The 19593-nt window shown below is 48.1% G+C and overlaps 1 protein-coding gene across 5 annotated transcripts in view; it reads left to right on the plus strand.

The window, feature by feature from the left end:
• SGCA (sarcoglycan alpha) overlaps window positions 1-14015 on the plus strand; it is a 29182-nt gene extending 15167 nt beyond the window's left edge. For 4 of the 5 annotated variants that reach the window (XM_027873316.1, XM_027873315.1, XM_027873318.1 and 1 more), the window contains exons 3-11: window positions 1861-1974; window positions 2216-2370; window positions 2728-2800; window positions 3286-3484; window positions 4249-4411; window positions 5306-5514; window positions 6235-6261; window positions 11970-12169; window positions 13065-14015. In XM_027873316.1, the coding sequence (XP_027729117.1) occupies window positions 1899-1974; window positions 2216-2370; window positions 2728-2800; window positions 3286-3484; window positions 4249-4411; window positions 5306-5514; window positions 6235-6261; window positions 11970-12150 (1083 nt within the window). In that variant the 5' untranslated portion in view covers window positions 1861-1898 and the 3' untranslated portion in view covers window positions 12151-12169; window positions 13065-14015. Of the gene's footprint in view, window positions 1-416; window positions 493-1860; window positions 1975-2215; window positions 2371-2727; window positions 2801-3285; window positions 3485-4248; window positions 4412-5305; window positions 5515-6234; window positions 6262-11969; window positions 12170-13064 lie in introns of those variants that run through there. The other variant, XM_027873319.1, reaches the window with a different exon arrangement.
• The last annotated feature ends 5578 nt before the right edge of the window (window positions 14016-19593 follow it).

Genomic DNA, 19593 nt, shown 5'->3' on the forward strand with positions numbered 1-19593 from the left:
GAGTCAGCCAATAGACACAGGAAATAAGAGGTGACCTCATCCATTCCCCTGCCTCCAGGCAAGCTGCCATTAGGCAGGCTGCCACTTACCCCATCCTGGCCAGAGAAGACATACTTCTCTCCCAGCACCCAGCACAGGGCTTTGCCCATGGGTGCTTGGTTTGGACAGAGATATGAAGAGAAATTGACAAATCTGTACCTCCACATCGGCTAAAGGGCATATTACATTCCTGCTCCATAGCGTATCCTTCTTTTCCACCCCCAACCCCCCCCCCGCCGCCAAATAAGTCACTGTCTTAGAGTGGGGGTGGAATACAGTGAACAGGAGAATATTTGGGACTGCAACTAGGACCCAGCTACCCTGTCAGAATACCCTCTCCTCTGCCCTCCCCCTTCAGCACCTGCCTGTCTGTGTCAGTCAGAGGGGCCCCAGCTGAGGTTGGGGCAGAGATGGCGGCAGCGCTGGTGCTGGTCTGGACTTACCTTCTCGTAGGCAAGTGGGGATCAGCCTACCCCAGGAGACCTGGGGCTAGGGGAATGGATGGGTTAAACAATCAGCTTGAGGGGTTGGGAGTTGGTGAGGTGTAAGCAGGATGGGTTTGGGCTGAGGAATCAGGGTAGAAGGCTGCGTATGGGCCGTCAGGGGTGAAGCTTTGGGGACTGGCTGTGGGCTGTGAGGTCAGGATAGAAGAGTTGGACTTACTTAGTGGCTGTAAGGATGCGGGAGGTTGTAGAGCTGGATTGAGGGGACCTAGGAAAAGAGGATATTAGTTCCCAAACTTTGCCCCAAACTTCTATTCCATTGCCTTTAATGGGCTGGAATGGGCTCAGCTGCCCAGCCTGCTTTAGAGCCTGTAGGCCAGCCCTGGCTAAATTTGGCAGAGAGGGGAGGGGACCTGTATCAAAAGACATCCAGGAAGCTCAAGGCTATTTTTTAACCCACTCCTAGGAATCTCTGTCCCCAGGAGAACCCAGCATCCCCCCCCCCCCCCCCCCCCCCCCCCCGTCCCAAACATAACTACTGTCTGCAGCCTGGGAGGGGCTGTAGGTGAAGATAACATTCTTTCCCTGGACAGTCCGGGCACCTCCCACCCCCACCCCACCCCCCACCAGCCTCATCCTGCTTGCCTCTATCCTCTAAGCCATCAGGGTACAATGCCACTTTCCTCCACTCTGTGGTCAATTCTGTACCCACATCTTGCTCACTTCACTGGAATTCCTCTTAATAGTTCATCCCTTCCTAGCCATACCCCCCCTACCTACTCTTATCAAACATTATCCCTAGGAAAGTCATTATTGGATAGGAGCATGTGCACACCGTAAATAGTGCCAACTGCCATACCTAGGGCCTCAAGCAGGATTATGGGATGGGGACGGGGACATTTTCCCCCTAAAATGAAATCATAACAAAGAGTAACTGATTATTGCTAATCAATCATGTCATGATTGACAATTATTACACTATTCAGACTCCCTCTTCCCCCCCCCCCCCCAAGAAATTCAGGGTCAGGGAAAGAGCTGTTTTAGCACCAGCCTCCAGTATAGTCTATTCCTCAAATTCACCACAATCTTACATCATCTCTGAAGCAGGTGCCACTCTGTGGTTTCAAAATGGCAATGTCTCCCAACTCTGCTGGAACATGGGAGGGACCCATCTTAGGGCTTCTTGGGTAGAGGGTAGATATTGGGACAGTCCAGGGAGAAGTAGCTCCTTTTCCCCATCAGCTCTCTGGCTAACCTGCCCCTTCCCAACTTCAACCTGACCTCCAGGTATGATTCTACTCCTAGAGGCTGGTAAAACTATGTTGAAGGGAGGTTGAACCTCTGGGATTTGGATCTGTATACATTGGTATCCCTACAGGACTCCTGTCTAGGTTTGGAGGTATTGTGGCCCAGCAGATGCTGTACCCTCTCGTTGGCAGAGTCTTCATTCATACATTGGAGCCTGCTAGTTTTCTGGATCTGCCTGATACTGGTGAGGAGAGTTACTCCCCTACCCCCCCCCCCCCACCCAGTAGATCTCAGGAGGCCCATGGGACCTCTATGATCCGTCAGGGTAGAAGGGCTAAGGAAAGGAATACTTCTTCTCCTGAGAGCTGATTACACAAGTAACTTCTGGTGCCCATGAGGTAGGGCTGTTGGATGCCTTTTTCCCGGGGAGGTGGGAGAGCTAGGTGTTGAAGTGTCCTTGTTCCTACTTCCCCTCTTCTTCTCAGATCCCAGACCCAATACTCTTGTCACCTTCCATGCCCACCTACTGGGGCATCCAGATTTGCCTCGATGGCTCCGCTACACCCAGCGCAGCCCCAGTCAGCCTGGTTTCCTCTATGGGACCCCTACACTTGAAGACCGAGGCCAACAAGTCATTGAGGTATCAGAAAAAGCCCCATGGTGACCCCAGGCCTCTGAACCCTTATGTTTACCTGCCCCCTTCACCCTTCCACCTCTGAAAAATGAAGGGGTTGGGCTCAGATGATCGGAAGAGTATCTTCCAGCTCTGACATTCAATGGCTCCCCAGAGGTGGAAGGCATCTTGGAGCTTTATTTGCATGTTATTTACATATAATTTGCATGGCAATTAGTCAATATCCAGCTGCACAGATGTCACCCACCCCTACCCCCTCCTCCTCTCTTTTCATTACTCTCCTCCCCTTGGCAAGGCCTACTGCTCCCTCCCTTTGGACTTGGCACCCTTCATCCACTCACTTCATCCCATCCCCTCCCACAGGTCATAGCCTACAACAGAGAGAGCTTTGAGACAACCCAAAAGAGACTGGTGCTGCTGGTAGGGGAGCCTGAAGGTAACACTGGCCCCCTTCCTACACCAGATCTTCTGGTATCTCCCCTAGGAAAGAAAGAGGAGTTAGTGTGTGTATGTGGAGGGGGGAGACTGAAGGGCTCTGGTAAAGATCAGAAATGGGGAATTTGAGAAAATGTGGGATTTGTTGTTATTATTAATATGACAGTCAGGGAGTGGATTCAGGGTTTGGGAAGTTGGGAGCTGGTGTTAGGGAAGGCACTGAGGAGGGACACAGAGCATTGAAGGCGTGTGGGAATTTGGAGTACCATAGGGGATTCTGTGATGAAAAGGGACTTCAGAGGGACTTTAGGATGGCGCTAGGCTATGGGATCAGGATTTGAAGTTTGGAGAGGAGAAGATGGGAGAAGAGAGGGAAGGACTGGGGCATTGGAGCCTGGGAAGTTGGGGACTAGAATGTCAGAAAAGATAGGAGGTTTGGGGGGTTGTGTGGATCCTGCCCAAGGCACTTCCCTTGTCCTTCCACAGGCCCCTCACTTCCATACGAGGCTGAATTCCTGGTACAAAGCCATGATGTGGAAGAGGTGCTGCCTTCACCTCTTGGGCAGCGCTTTTTGACTGCCCTGGGTGGACTCTGGGTGCCTGGGGAACTACAGTTACTCAACATTACCTCTGCTCTGGACCATGGAGGTCGTGTCCCTCTTCCCATTGAAGGCCGCAAGGAGGGGTAGGCTTGGTGAGGGATCCCCATGGCATTTCCCAGTTCCCTGATCTTTTCAATGCTTAAAAACATCAAGGATGTAAGTTCTCAGTGTGGCCATTCCTCTCACTATGTCTGGAGGGGTTTTAAGTAACCACACACAACTAGTAAGTGTCAGAGATAGGAATAGAATTTAGGTCTTCCTGAACCCAGATCCAGCATTCTGTACATGACACCATGTTGTCTTTTGTACTTCCAAACTGTCCATCGATCAAATCCAGGGAAACTTCCTCTAATAGTCTCCCTATCCTAACCCCCATTTCTTTGAATGAAAGAAAGAGAGGGAGGAATAAGTTTCTAATTCTCTTAATTCAGTGGGTTTTCTCTGCTCTCCAGCCCTTTCCACACACATCCCTCATGGACTTCCATCAGTCTCATGGTCTTTTATTTTATTTTTTCCACTGGAGCATTTTATTTGTGTATATGTTTTACACCCTCAGAAAAAGAAAATTTTAATTCAATTAATAAGCATTTGTTTTCTCTTCCTCCCACCTCCTCCCTCTCCCTAAGAAAAAGGAAAGAAAAAAATTTCTTCAACAAATATTCATAAAAGAAAAAAAAAGCCCACAAATTCCCAAGTTGACCATGACCAAAAATGGATTGCATATTCTCATGGTCTTTTCCTCTCCCTCATCACTCCATACTGAGTCTACCTGCCCTCCTCAAGCCTACAGCACCTCTTGGTGGCTAGAGCTGTTCTTGCAGCTCAGGTGTGATCTTTTCTGGCCCAGGGTTTACATCCAAGTGGGTTCCGCCAGACCCTTCTCCACCTGCTTGAAGGTGGTAGGGTCCCCTGCCAGCCATGACCGCTGCACCCAGGGCCAGCCGCCACTTCTGTCCTGCTATGACAGCTTCGTACCCCACTTCAAAGTCGACTGGTGCAATGTGTCCCTGGTGAGGAATGTGGGCACCCTAACCCCTCCCCCATCTCACACACACACACACACACACAACTAGGAGTCAGAAGACAAGTTCTGCTATTTAATACAGCTCTGCTGCTTAAATACAAAAGGGAGTGGTCATTACCTTAGTCATTTAACCTGAGTCTTGGTTTCCTTATCTATAAAATGGGGGCAATTAGCCCTGCCCTGCCTGCCTTACAAGTTCAGGGGATCTGATAGTGTATGTGAAAGCACTTTGTTAACTATAACACACTAAATAGAGGAAATGGATAATAATTGATCAGTTGATTGATTATTATCCTTTTCATCTAGACTTACAAGCCACTTCCCCTCCCAATGCAGATCAGCTACTTATCTGTAACTTAAAATCTTAGTGACCTTAATATGAGTGTTATATCCTGGAGTTCTCCCTTCCTACACCAGGGGGCCTCAGCTGCCTAGTGGACAGATCGGCTGCAAGCCCTGTTGGATCATCAAACACGTAAACCTTAGAGGTTGTCTATTCACTCTCCTCATTTTATAGAGGAGGAAATGGAGATCCAGAAATGTTAAGTGACTTGTCCAAGGTCACACAGATAGAAAGGAGCCAATAAGATATTTGAACCCTAGGCCTCTGACTCCAAATCCAGGGCCTTTTCTGTTGGCAAGGTGGGTGCTGGGAGGTCAGTTCCTGGATGTGACTCCACCTCTGGTTAATGGACATTCCCCACTCTCCTCAGAGGGCCCAGGAAGGTCTTCATCAGGGTTCAGGCTGCAGAGCTCTTCAACTATGTGAGGATGTGAGAGCAACCTTTCCTTTCCTCCCCTCCCCTGGTCCCAGACTCTTCCCTAAGCTATTCCTGGGTCTCACTCATGTCAGTGCTGGTTGTTTTCTTTTTTAAACCAGGTGGATAAGTCGGTGCCTGCACTACCTGGGCCGGTGCCCACGTGGGGCGATGGCATTTTGGAGCATGACGCATACTTCTGCCCCCCAACGGAGGCACCTGACCGAGACTTTCTGACGGATGCCCTGATCACCCTCCTAGTGCCCCTGCTGGTCGCCCTGCTTCTTACCCTGATTCTGGCTTACATCATGTGTTGCCGAAGGGAGGGCGTGTGAGTTGGGGGGCAAAGCATGGCAGGTCCTCTGTTTATCTCCCTCTCCCTCTTTCCATTCCCTTCATTGGACCTGGAGTCAGGGAATCCTGGCTCCATTTCTTGCATTTGGGTGATCATGGCAGTCATTTCTCTCAGGGCCCCAAATTGATGCTTTGTTAAATGTGGGTAGGACTAGATGATCTCTAAGATGTCTTCCAGCTATGATCCTATGATTCTATGATCTAGGATCCTGTGATTCCAGCTAGAGCCAGCCTGGGCTGTGTTAGGAGCCAGGGGTAGCAGCAGCCTGAACAGAGATTTTTAGATGGGTCAGGAGGATAGAGGATAGAATTAGCTGTGCATCTCTCCTAGGTCTCTGGGGAGGACCAGGTCTTTGCTGACCATTTGGCCCTTTACTGACATCTTCCTCTGGGCCTTTTAGGTTTCATAGATAACTGAATCCTAAATAGGACTTGTAAATAAGTAATGGTTCCCACCACCACCCTATGATTCTCAGTATTGTCTCTTTTTAACAAACCCATCTTTGCTCTAACATTGTCCCTTTCTAACTTTGAGGATCTAGTGGCAGGACACAAACCTCGAGTTCCTCTTGCCCCCTTTGAGAAAATCAAGCCTAGAGTGTATGCTGCTAACCACAGATGGCTCTGGCTGGAAACAGTCTGAGAAGAGGGGCTGGCGTTCATCAATTGATGCTGTCTCTAACTCTCCTTCCTACAGGTTGAAGAGAAACCTTGCTACCTCTGAGTGAGTATGACAGAGAGAAGCGGGGTTTAGGGAGAGGATTCCTTCTCTTGGGAAAATGGGAACCATCTGAGAGGGTTGCTCATGCTGAGGGTCTGAAAACATTTTGTTCAAGCTCTGAATGACAGAGGTTAAGTTCTCTTTGCTGTTGAGGTTGGTGTCTTAAGTAGGGTGGGGGAGCCTAGCAACAGAGAAAGATTCTCTGGTTCCATCCTGTCTGGTCCATGGTGGCATACATATATCTCCTGTTCAGGAATGAAGGTGAGGGCAGCTCCCCCACCAACCAACCTCCCTTCTTCCCTGCCAGTCCCTGCCTCCCAACAGAGCCTTGATTTAGCTTAGGAGTCCTTCCAACATTTCCCATTCCCTTGCCTATGTTTTCCTTGCTCCCTTACCAACCTGAGGCTCCCACCATGCCCAGCAGACCATCCATTCCCCTCTTCCTAAGACCAATGGACTCCCGAAGAACCCTGAAGAGGCTAGTGTGAAATAACAGTTCCCTTTATTTGTGCCGTGCCTGCGGCTGGCCTGAGTACCCTCATCCCACTGGCCCGGCCTCCTTCACTATTTCCGGGAGCGGCGGGTTGGCTTGCGGGACCCCTTTTTTGGGCGCCCCTTGACCTTCTGTTGCCCCTCCTGGTGCTGCCGCTTCCTCGGGCGCTTCTGCCTCTGGCGCCGCCCTGCCTTCTTGCACTTCAGCTTCTTCTTGCCCATTCGGAAGGAGCCTGAGACCCCAGTGCCCGTCACTTGCTTCAGCACCCCCTTGGCCACCAGCCCCTTTAGCACCCGCTTGAAGCGCTGAGCATTGCGGACCATGTTGAAGCCTGTGTTGCTAACAGCCTTCTTCAGGGTAGTCAGCGAAACTCCCCTGCGTGTCTTGGAACCTGCAACGGCCCATAGGATCACCTCAGACAGGCTCGGTCTCCTGTGATTGCTTGTGCTGTCGGCTTTGTTATCCACTGATGCCCCTGTGCCATCGGGCACCTGTCCCTCTGGGGAGTTGGCAGAGACTGGGGCTACAGGTGGAGAGGGGGGCTGAGGTTCAGAGTTCCCCTCTGCTTCTTCCTCCCCAGCCTGGGCTGGGTGAGGAGAATTCAGTGTTAAGACTTCCAGGTTGGTGGGAGGGAAAGACTCTCTAAAGGGCCGATCCTGGGTAGTCGGGGGCTATAGGTAGGCTGACTGGGTGAGGCTTGTCTCTGACTCCTGGAGCCTCTTCCCTTTCAGCTCTGACTAGTGGCTTCCCCTGGTGGGAGGACGGACTGAGGTTGTGTGCCCCTCGCTCGGCCCCGCAAACTGGCAGGACTGGGGAGAGGGGCGCAAAGCAGTCTCTATGGTGATCCAAGGTAGGCATTATGACATCAGAACGCTGTCAAGGGGGTCACAGTTGGGCCATTGTTCTCTACCACGGGGGGCACAGAGAGCAGAAGGGACCTGGGTGAGGTAGGGGCAAGGACTGAATATTGGAAAAGCCAAAGTGTCCCTCCCCCGAGGGTCCTGTCTAGCAATGCATGATAGATGGGGTAGTGGCATGTTGGCAGGTGTGTGTCATGTTTGGAGGACATGTTTGTTGAGTCTCCATGACAGAATGTGTGTTTGACATGTAGCAAGTACATGTTGGTGAGTGCAGGCACACATATGTAGTTATATGGTCTATGCTTGTGCTTCTGCATGGTCGCATCTCATGCTTTGGGCATGCGCGGCTTAAATACATTTTGGAACCCAGCTTTCCCTGTGTGCATGACAAACTACACACGTCATAACATTTGTATTGACGTGGTCATGCAGAGTGATGAAGCATACATGAAGAAGCTGGGAAAGAGGGCCTCTGACTGAAGCCGTAGAAAATGAGCGCTCAGATTATTTCCCCATATCTGTGTGCTGCTGGATAATAATAACAGTAGCTAGCACTGACACATAATACATTAAGGTTTGCCAATTGCTTTACAAAGACAATCTCATTTGATTCTCACAACCACTCTGTGATTGGGTGGCAACATTATCCTCATTTCATAGATGAGGAAACTGAGGCTCAGAGAGAGCAAATAAGTTGCCCAGGGTCTCACAGCCAAGAAGTATCTGGGAGGGAAGAAGAGACTTGAACTCAGGTTTTCTTGGCTCCAGGAAACCCTAACCTTACTGCCTCATGATCCTCTCTTTCCTCTTTAATCTCTACTCTTTTTGTTTTGTTTGTTTTTTGGCTAGGCAATGGGGTTAAGTGACTTGCCCAGGGTCACACAGCTAGTAAGTGTTACGTGTCTGAGGTGGGATTTGAACTCAGGTCGTCCTGAATCTAGGGCTGCTGCTCTATCCACTGCATCACCTACCTGCCCCTTAATCTCTACTTTGGAAAGGAGGCATATTCCTTGTCGTATCTTTCCCCATCCTACCTGATTCCCCTCCCAAATTTTTCCACAGTCCCATCTCCTCCCTTCTCCCTCTTTTTTCTTTTTTAGAAATGTAAATTTGAGGTTTGCACACCCTTTCCAGATGAATTCCATACTCCAGAGGTCATTCTATCCCACCCCCACTTCAGACGGAACCTTCTTTTCCAAAGCTTATTCACAATCCAACATACCCTGTTTTAGGAAAGGAGATTCCATGCTGATCAAATCTGAGACTTTGTGTAGTCTAACCTCAATCCAATTGAATTGATTGAATTCAACAAACATTAAGTATGCCTATTGTATATACCAAGCCTTGTGCTAGGCACTGGGGGCATGGAGGGGAGTGTGTGTGGAATGATACTATGATGAAAAAACAGCTCCTGCCTCAAAGAACCTAAAATCTAATAGACTGTAATTTTTCCAGGCTCCTGGGACTGCACCTGTTTGTCACCATGAATAATCCTCTCCCCATATGTGACCTGCAGTTTTAAATGAGATGAATTTACTTTTATCGGAGGCCGAGTTTACCCTTGTATGGAATAGTAGAACCTCCCTTCAGAGCTGTAACTAGGGCAAGGTGACTGGTGCTTCATCTCAGGGCACCTAAATTTAGAGGGGACTGATGGCACTCTTCACTGGATAGAAATAACCAAGCTTAGGACCTAGTTAGCAAGAATAATTAGTTAAAACTGGAAGCTAGTAGATGCGACTTTGTACTGAACCTCCCTTGGTCAGAGGCTTGTGCTGAACACTAGGAGCAAAAACCCAGAGAAAGATGACACAGTCCCTGTCCTCAAGGAACTTCCAGTGAAATGAGGGAAACACCCTACACAGCCAGGGCAGTCTCATTCACTAAGCATTTATTACTCACTATTAATTAGGCATCATGTTAAACACTAAGCACACAAAAAAAGGCAAAAACATGAATGGTCCCTGCCCTCAAGGGGCTCACATTCTAATGGTGAGACAGCATACAACCAAGTATGTACCTACAAAATCTTAGTGGGAAGGTATAAGTTCTGGAGGACAGGAAATGAATGCAAAAGATAAGATTTGAGCTGGGTCTTAAAAAAAAAAAGTCAGGAAAGATAGGAAGCAGGAGATGAGGAGGAAGAACATTCTGGCATAGGGAACAGCCAGTTCCAGGCATGGAGTTGAGATGTGGAGTATTCTATGTGAGAGTTGCTGGATCATGGAACACATGAAATATAAAAACCAGGCTTGGAATCAGAAGACTCATCTTTCTGAGTTCAAATCCAGCCTCAGATACTTACTAGCTGTGTGACCCTGAGCAAGTCATCTAACCTTGTTTGCCTCCATTTCCTCATCTATAAAATAAGCTGGAGAAAGGAAATGGCAAACCACTACCTGTGTGACCCTGGGCAAGTCACTTAACCTTGTTTGCCTCCTTTTCCTCATCTGTAAAATGAGCTGGAGAAAGGAAATGGCAACTCTTTCCAGAATTTTTGCCAAGAAAACCCCAAGTGGGGTCACGAGTCAGACACGACTGAAATAACTGAACAACAAAAGTGACGAAAACTGGTCAAGTTGTGGAGAGCTTTTAATGCCACACAGAGAATTTTGTTTTTGATCCTGGAGGTGATAAAGGGCCGTGGGAGTTTATGAGTCCCAGGGGTGACATGGTCAGACCTGTATTTTAAGTGAATCACTTGACAGCTGAGTAGAGGATGGATTGATGCAGGGAGGCCAATTGGGAGGAAATATTGCAACAGTCCAAGGAAGAGGTGATGAGGGCCTGTAATAGAGCATTTAGTAGGATGGTTGCTATATAAGGGGATGTATACACAAGATCTGAATGTAGAAACAACAAGACTGGATAATATTGGATATGTGGAGTGAATGTGAGTTTTGGAGAATGACACCAAGGTTATGAGCTGGGTAACTAGGATGGTGGTGTCCTTGACAGAAATAGGAAAGTTAGAATGAGGAGAGGGAGACAGAGAGACAAGGGAAGACTCTTGAACAGAACCGTCAGTACCAGGGCTGGAGGGCCGGAGGGGACAGACTCAGGCGGGAGGAATCAGGCAGGTTTTTTGGAGTGTGGAGCAGGAAGGGATAAGATGGAGGACTTAAAGGAGAGGGAGCATAGGTTTGGATGGATATAGAGGTCAAGTCAGAAGCAGGGAATACTGGGAGATGGGATAAGACTGGGAGGTGGGCTAGAGAAGGGGGAAGCAGGGACAAGGTGGAAGGAGATCAAACTATGGAGTAAGGACTGAGTACTTTATGGTTACTGTGGACATACCAATTGTCATGGGATGATGAGGTGGGCACTGGGTACCATAAGTGACAGAGGTAGTTTCTCCATGCCATTTGATGTGCCTAGTTCACTGTTCTTTCCATATTACAATAACTGTGACTGAACAGTGACCCAACTAAGGTTGGAGTTTGGGGGGAGGGGTTGATATGACATACTAGGACAGAAAAGGAATCATAAGAATGGAGCTTAGTGGAAAGAGCACTGAATTTGGAATCAGGATCTCGGCTTGAATCCTAGCTCTCCCTGTCTGACCTTGGCCAAGTCATTTCCCTGGGCCTCAGTTTCCTTTCCTATAAAATGGGGGTGGCAGGTTAGATCTGGAAGGACCCTTCTCATACTTTGATTATTTATATAAAGAAGAAAATGAAAGAGTCCAAGATCATAGACGTCCAGAGGCACTGCGGGTCTGATGGAAGGCCTGCTGTTCTCCATCTCTGAGAATAGAATAGGATGTGAGAAAGGAGCTGAATCTGTAATCAGGGAGCTTGAGATTTGACTTCAAAGAATTGATTATGAGAGTTCTGAAACCAACTGTGGAGGGTGTGACTTTTCCTTCGTAGAGAGGTGCCCTCAAACCCAAGAGAGATTCTTAGCTATCTAGGTAGAGACAGGGTCATGGACAAAATGGCATTGGCAATCCTTATTCTCCGGTGATCACAGAAGCTGGCACCATGCCTAGATTTGTTCTCTCCCAGTGCCCCTTTGTCACCTGGCGCCTGACCTCCTAGGGCACTGGCAGAAGTTAGAGAAGGGGTTTGAGGTGTGAGGTTACCAAGATGTGGTATATTCTGGGTCTGCATGTGGATGTGATTTGACATGACACCCCCCCCCAGTATTCTGCCATATGCTCCACAGATAGGTTCACTGTATGTGTTTGCCCTGTCCTGCTTCCCTCATGGTTTTGTTGAGCAGATCCTTTTGCCACCAAACGTGAGCTTTGTGGCATGGGAGGGAGACAAGCGACCTCCACCATATAACTTGTATGTTCCCCTCTGTCAGACCCTCGTGGGTGCTGATTCCCCTGTTTTCTCCTGATCCCTCAACAGCATCCAGATGGTTCACCACAGCACCATTCACGGCAACACAGGGGAATTGCGGCAGATGGCAGCAAACCGATCAGTGCCTCGGCCTCTGTCCACCTTGCCCATGTTCAATGTGCGCACGGGCGAGCGGCTGCCTCCCTGCTCTGACATTGCCCAGGTGCCCCTGATCCTGGACCAGCACTGAGAACCTCTGACCTATCCCAGTGAGTCAAACTAGGGGGGAAATGGGTACACCATGGGTAGCACTAACCTCTCCTCCAAATGGTCTTAGTACAGGGTGGGGGGAGGACCTTTACCCAATGGGGTAACAGATTTCCCAAATTGCCAATAGGGAAATCCAGAGTGCTTGGCATCTGCATATAGCTGTTTTTCTATGATCCTCTCCCCCCTCAAATAGTGTATATTCTTAGAAAGACCTGCATTTGGAGACAGGGGACCAGTGTTCAAATCCTCATCCTCCCCACAAAGAAAAAAAAAAAAACAAACACTCCTTCTACAGTTTGAGGCCATCCACTCCAGGGTTTCAGAACCCTCATGAGTCAATTCTTTGAAGTAGAACTCCAGTCACCCTGACTGCAAGTCCAGTCCCTTTCTCTTGTCCTTTTGTCACTGCTTATGTGACCTTGGATATGTCATTGAATCACTGGGCTTCAGTTTCCCAATCCACAAAAACGGGGGTATTGGACTAAGGTGATCAATAAGGGTTCGTATTACTGTAAATACTATGATCCACGTTGGTGCCCCCTCCACTCCCCCCCCCACCCCAGAGAAAAGAGATAACAGGACAGAGTCCATCCTACTCCCTCTTCTAAGTTCCCTGGAGGCTCTAATGCTTTTTGGGCAATGAGCAGGGTTACCTGCTCTCCTAGACCCCATGGTCACTCTCCAAATCTTGGGCTTCCATGCCAACAAACTAAGTCTGAATGACTACTTGACTCCAATAAAGTTATAGTAGATGGAACAGATAACCTCTGGGTTCCCTTCCAATTCTAAGACATTGTGATTTTGTGACTTGGTGACTCCATGTAAGGGAAACTGGCTCTGCTCTTCCCCATTCCCTGCTCCTGGCCTCACTATTTCCTTTCTGTGTCCCTCCAGGGAATGACCACATCCCACCTGAGGAATCCAGCTGCTATTGAGATGAATCACTTACAACAAGGGGCCATGCTAGAGTATGGGCTGGAACCAGGGTGAGGGAAGTGGTGGGGGCCAAGAGTGATTAGAGAAAGAGAGAAAATAAATTTCACTCATCTGCAGGCGACTATGTGCTCCAACCTCTCTCTAGTAATCCCTTACCTCTGCCTTCTCTGATTTTTTATCTCCCTTTCTGGTACCTGGAATGGCTGGAGATTCTGATGTTTGTGATACGGGGGAATCGGGAATCTCCAAGTAATAATAGACTTCCTCATATCTGGCTCTCCTGTATCCCTTGGGTTTGACTCCTGTCCAGTTGGATCTATTCTTAGAGAGTTGCTATTCTTTTTGGTGTCATGGATTCTTTTGGCAGTCTGGTGAAGTCTATAGACTCCTCAGAATAGTGTGGAGCTTTTAAAATCCATAATTGAAGGAAAGGCTTAATTTTAGTTAGAGGTTAGTGGGGGGAAACATCTAATTTTCCCCCCTTCCAAGTTCACAAGTCCCATAAGTCTATAGACCCCAGGTTAAGAAGCTCCATCTGGAGGGAGTCAGGGATAGGGAGGAAGGGAATACTAGAAAGAGGGAGAGCCACTGTATGGTTTTGAATCTGGAATCAACCTAGAAAACAAATTGATTGTCAATCTAGTCATTCTTACAACTTCTGGATGGGAAGCCTCTTGTGGATACAGCCTTGTTCTGGGAACCAAAGATGCATTTACAATGAGGAGACACAGGATCCTGGAATCTGTAAAGTTCCATCTGATGAGGGAGGGAGACATGGTTGTCCAGGGTCCCCCAGACAAGCCTGAACTCTGAAGATATACAGTGGGGACCCATCCCTAGGCTTTGAGTTCTGGTGGTCAGAAATGTGGGAATTGAGGCAGCTAGGTGGCTCAGTGGATAGAGCACCAGCCCTGGAGTCAGGAGGACCTAAGTTCAAATCTAACCTCAGACACATAACACTTAACTGTGTGACCCTGGGCAAGTCACTTAACCCCAATTGCCTCACCAAAAAAAAAAAAAGAAAGAAAGAAAGAAAGAAAGAAAAAAGAAATGTGGGAATTAAGGAACTGGGAAGAGAGGGGAAAGTATCTTTAGGCACTGTGTCTCAAGGAAAAAGGAGTCCTACCCTGATCTACTGCATGTCACTGGAGAGATTGTTCTCTGTGAAGGATTCAGCTCTGGGCCTTAGGCAACTTCCTGGGGGCCCAGGTCCTCTGCCAGAGCCAGTCCAGACAACCTGCCTTTGGTTCCTGGGCTATTACCCTCCTACTTCTCTCTTTATTTTCTTGGCCACTGAATTCCAGCTCAAGGCACCTTTCCAGACTCCTCTGGCTCCTGGGCTGGTTTGACTCCCTCAGTTCTGGGACCTGCCTCACTGAAATCCTAATTCCCTCCTGTCTGCCTTCTGCCAAGGTGGTCAGCCCCAGCATATAGCCCCTTTTTGCCTTCTCCCACTTTCTCCACTCACTCTAGATCACAAGAGTGCATTATCTGGGGCTGACTGTAAAAAAATAATGTAAAAACTCAGATATAATAACCCCCTGCATATCATTCTCCCTAGATTTGTTGTTGTTGAGTTGTTTCAGTTGTGTCCGACTCTTTATGACCTCATTTGGGGTTTTCTTGGCAATGATACTGGAAGAGTTTACCATTTCCTTCCCCAGCTCATTTTACAAATGAGGAAACTGAGGCAAACAGGGTGAAATGACTTGCCCAAGGTCACATAGCTAGTAAGTGTCTGAGTCAAATTTGAACTCAGGAAGATGAGTGTTCCTGACTTCAGGCCTGATGCTCTGTGCGCTAGGGCGCCACCTAGCTGCCCACTCCCTAGATTAGGTGACCCTAAATTTCTTAAGGAGGAGAAGTTGGTGATGATAATAATAATAATGATTCAATATTTATAAGATGTTCTATGGTTTTCAAAACATTTTATACATTATCTCATTTGATTCTCATAGCACTATGAGATCCTAATTCCATGCTATAAGGTAAGGAAACAGAAATAGGTTAAGTGGCTTGCCCAGGGTTCGCACAGTTAGCTAAGAGGCAGGATTCAGACTCAGGTCTTCCTGACCCTAGGACCTAGGACCACTTACCCCACGTTGCCTCACAACTGCTTTGCCTAATGACAGTGCTGTAGCTTGGCTCAACCCATCCTGATTCTTTCTGGGCCAGGTATATCTAGTTGCCTCAAAGGAAAGTGGCATCTTCCCCTGGGCTCCCTGGGTCAGGCCTATTGTATCGATTCTTCCAATTCCAAACTTGCCATTAACCAGACAGTAAGCAGTTGGCTGGTGTGCCATCGCCATATTCCATCTCTAGGCTTCAGGTTTCCCTTCACGGTAAGGGGATGACGGAGGCTCCACCAAAGCTTTCAGCAGCATTTCTACCATTGTCTCCTGTTCTATGTGTCTCACCTGTCCCCTGAGCTGGGACCCTCCTGTCTTCTGGCAGTAGGGTCAAGGTTCCCCCTGCATCCCCCAAGACACTCATAATGTCCCCTTGCCTTCCCCTCCCTTGTTTCTCTTCCCGTCTCCTGGACATCTGCCAGCATCATGGCAAGCCCCCAAAATCATGGCCACATAACTTTGACATTGAATTTAAAGTTTTGAAACAGCCATCCCTTCTGCTCCTGAGTAATATCTCATTCTCTCCTCCAACCCGTAAGAGTCTTCCTAAAGGGAGAGAGAGAGGTCACCCCTTCTCTCAGCCCTGTTTCTGTGTCTTGTGTCCATTTTTAGCCAGAAAGATTTTTTTCCTGGCCTCAGTCTCTCCTGTCAAAGCCCATTTATAGAATCACAGCTCAGCACTGAACAGGACCTTAGAGGCAATCTGTTCTAAACCATCCGTTTTATAGATAAGAAAACTAAGGTCCAGGGAGATCAAATAACCTATCCAAGGTCACATAGAAGCGTTGGAGGCAAGATTTAAACCTAGGTCCAATCCAGAAAAATCTGAATCCTGAGCCATTGCTTTTTCCATTATATTAAAGAGCAATTGAGAATCCAGCTGCTCCCTTTTCTCCTCTTAACCAGAAGGTCCTAACAGCTCCTCCCTTCTCTCCCTTCCCTGAGCCCTGGTCTGCAAAAGACACAGGAGCCCTTGTCTCAATCCAGGGCAGAAGGGGCGTGGCACCAGGGAAGGCCTGGGAACAGGGAAGAGGGGCTAGAAGGGCGACAAACCAAAGTTAGAATCAGGAACTCCTCCCCTTCCCCCCCCCCCCCCAAACACACACTGGTCCTTCATGACACACACATACACGCACCCACACACAGTGCCAATTCCACACACACCCACACAGCTCCATTCCCTCATTCTCTCACAAAGCAATCCACAAGCCAGCGCTGGGCCATGCACAGATCCACGCACTCACGGGCAAAGTCACAGACAAATGGTTGAACAAAATGCACTCTCCCTCCTGCATCTCAGCCACACTCACAACTTTTTACACAGGACCATACCCTCTGTTTTATCCAATAAACAGCCTCTGGGCTGCAAACACTCCCTTGAACTTCGTGCCCTCTCCATCCCCATCTCCCATGCATAATCTGACCCCCAGCCAATACCTATTTGTCATCTATATGCATACACTACCAAAAACAATCACCACATGCAAGAACACACACACACATACATGTAATCTGCTCTAAACCAGGCACCGTCTTCCACGTATATATTTCTCAGTTACTCTCCTGATTTCTTGCACTGGGCCAATATGAAGCCCAGGTCAGACTCAGTACCCCTTCCGCACACAAAAATTCCCTCATTCCAACTCACATAAGAATGGACACATAACTTAGTCACATATGCAGAGATACATAAAGTACCCACAAAGTACGGGCTCTCATCTCTATTGCCTTCTTTGAGCCAACCCCCACATCCTCTACCCCAAATATTCCTAAGCCTTCACCACCAGTGAAGGGCCACCGGTGAATTGGGTGAACAATTAAATGTGTATATGTCATCTCAAACATGCAAATACACTCAGACATTCCTCACACACACAGATGACACTCTTACATACTCACACACAGTTAGGTACAGCATCTCACACGTAGTCACCATAAAAGGCCCCTAACACTTATGGCTACACACACTCTGACCTCATTCAGTCACATCTTGACAGTAACACACAATCCCACCAACCTGACAACCTTGTTCAACCCAACACATTCTGACACTCACAATCAGGCTCTCCTAGGCACTCCTGGTTGTGCACATTCTCTGACATTCTCACATCTACCAATTGCACATGCTCTCGGGCCACAGTCACACACACTGACACTTCCATACACAGTCACCGTCACACATACTCTGATGCCCTTTCATAGCCATTCACAATCACACTCTCACCTATAGTTGCACACTCAGTTGTACACATATTCATTCTCTCTGACACCTGTGCTTTGGTCCATTTCTCCAATCATATGAAATTCAAAAGTCACCCACAGAAAACAATCACAAACTCTTTAATATATTTGGACTCTGAAACACCATATACATGCATACATACACATATCCTTTTCATATACTCTCTCTGGTCACCATTCCCCTATATGAATTGTCTATTGTGGTAAAATGAAAGCTCCTTGAGGACAGAGACTATCCTTTTAAAAATAATGTGTTTCCTCAATACTTAGCCTGGCACATTGTAAGCACTTAATAAATGCTTTTTCATTCATTCAGTCACTCATGGTCTAAGGATCTTATTAAAGTCATCCATGCACAGACCTTCTATCTTTCATACACCTACCCTTGGTCTTACCTGTTTTCTTCCAGCACCTAACTCATATGATTAGAGATTTAGAGGTAGAAAGGATCTTAGAGATCTGTCCAACCCCCTCATTTTTCAGATTAAGTAACTGAAACATCACAATTTGTCATCATGCATACACATAGTCCCAGTGAGACGTACACCCCCTCTGTCATACCCACAGGGAGCTGCATACCTGTCTATCACACACTACCATATTCATAGGTGCCTGATAAATATTTATTCATTAACTCTCTGTCTCTCTCCTCTCCTCTCCTTCCCTCCTCCATCTCTCTGTCTCTGTCTGTCTCTCCCTGTCTCTTTCTCTGTCAATGTCTCTTCTCTCTGCCTCTCTGTCTCTCCTTCCCTTCCTCTCCTCCTCTCTCTCTCTCTCCTTCTCTCCTTCTCTTCCTTCCCTCCTCCATCTCTCTGCCTCTCTCTGTCTGTCTGTCTCTCCCTGTCTTTCTCTGTCAATGTCTCTTCTCTCTGCTTCTCTTTCCCTTCCTCTCCTCCCCCTCCTCTCTCTCTCTCTCTCTCATCTCTGTCTCTGTGTGTCTCTCTCTCCTTCCCTTCTACCCCTCCCCCATATCTCTCTTTCTCTCTGTCTCTGCTTGTCTGGCTCTCACACACACGTATCCTCTCCCATTCATCCATTTTATTCACACAGTAGTGAACATCTTCTCATACACCCTGGCATATAGGCATAGTTGAGTCTGACACATACAGTATCCACAGAACAGACAAAATCACATACATTTTCTCGTACCCCGTCACACACACAGTCTGACACAATCACACAAACTCAGGTGCCTGTTTGAGCACATACATTCATAAATGGCATACATCATAGTTACAAACACATTCAGATATTCTCATGCACACAGTCACACACAAATACACACCAATTCTTCCCTCTCCCACAGTCTAACAGAGGAAGTCACACACATAATGCTTAAATGCCACCCTTCCATCCCCCATCCCCCCAAAACAGAGCATGATGATCCCAGTCCCTTTCTCTGGGCTCGAAGAAACCACTCTGTCTCACCAAATCCTGGGGTCTGGGTGCCCCTTGGAGAGAATCTAGAGCCATGGAAAAGGCAGGATGGAGAGAAGAAAATCAATCCTATCACTGCCTTTGGAAATCCCATCAGGAGACAGTCTGAATGTGGTGAGGCTGGGCTTGGAACAGAAGGGAGGCAGAAGTTTGGAGGGCTGGGAGGTCGGACCCAGGCACCAGGGGAGCCTCAGGCTTCAAGACAAAGGGAAGAACTTCGGAATGCATCCGGCGTGTCCTCTTCTTTCTGGAAAGCTGTTGGATTCAGACTTGATTCCTCCATCCCAATCCTGAGAAAACCAGTAAGTATCCTGCATCCAAAGACGGCAAGGACATTCCCTCCCAAACAGAGAGGGAAGTGAGAAGCCAGGAGCGGCAGCAAGGTGCCCAAAGGCAGAGAGGTCAGATGCATCGGCAGGGTCTGGGGGAACAGGGCCCCTTTCAGCTCTATTTAGAGCAGCTGTGATGTCAGCAGGAAGAAGGGAGGGAGGGCTGGAGCCAGGGATGCAGTCACAATGATCCTTTTGTCCCCCACCCCAGCCATCCACAGCTACACAACTGTAAACATATCGCAAAAACACAAACTCACACCTTCACAGATAGACTTCCAGGAGAGTATGCACTCACACATGTGTGAACACACACATATACGCCTTTTTACATCTTCTTGCCTCTCACAC

This window comes from Vombatus ursinus, unplaced genomic scaffold (assembly GCF_900497805.2).
Source record: "Vombatus ursinus unplaced genomic scaffold, bare-nosed wombat genome assembly UNPS02014801.1, whole genome shotgun sequence".
NCBI classification, from domain to species: Eukaryota; Metazoa; Chordata; class Mammalia; order Diprotodontia; family Vombatidae; genus Vombatus; species Vombatus ursinus.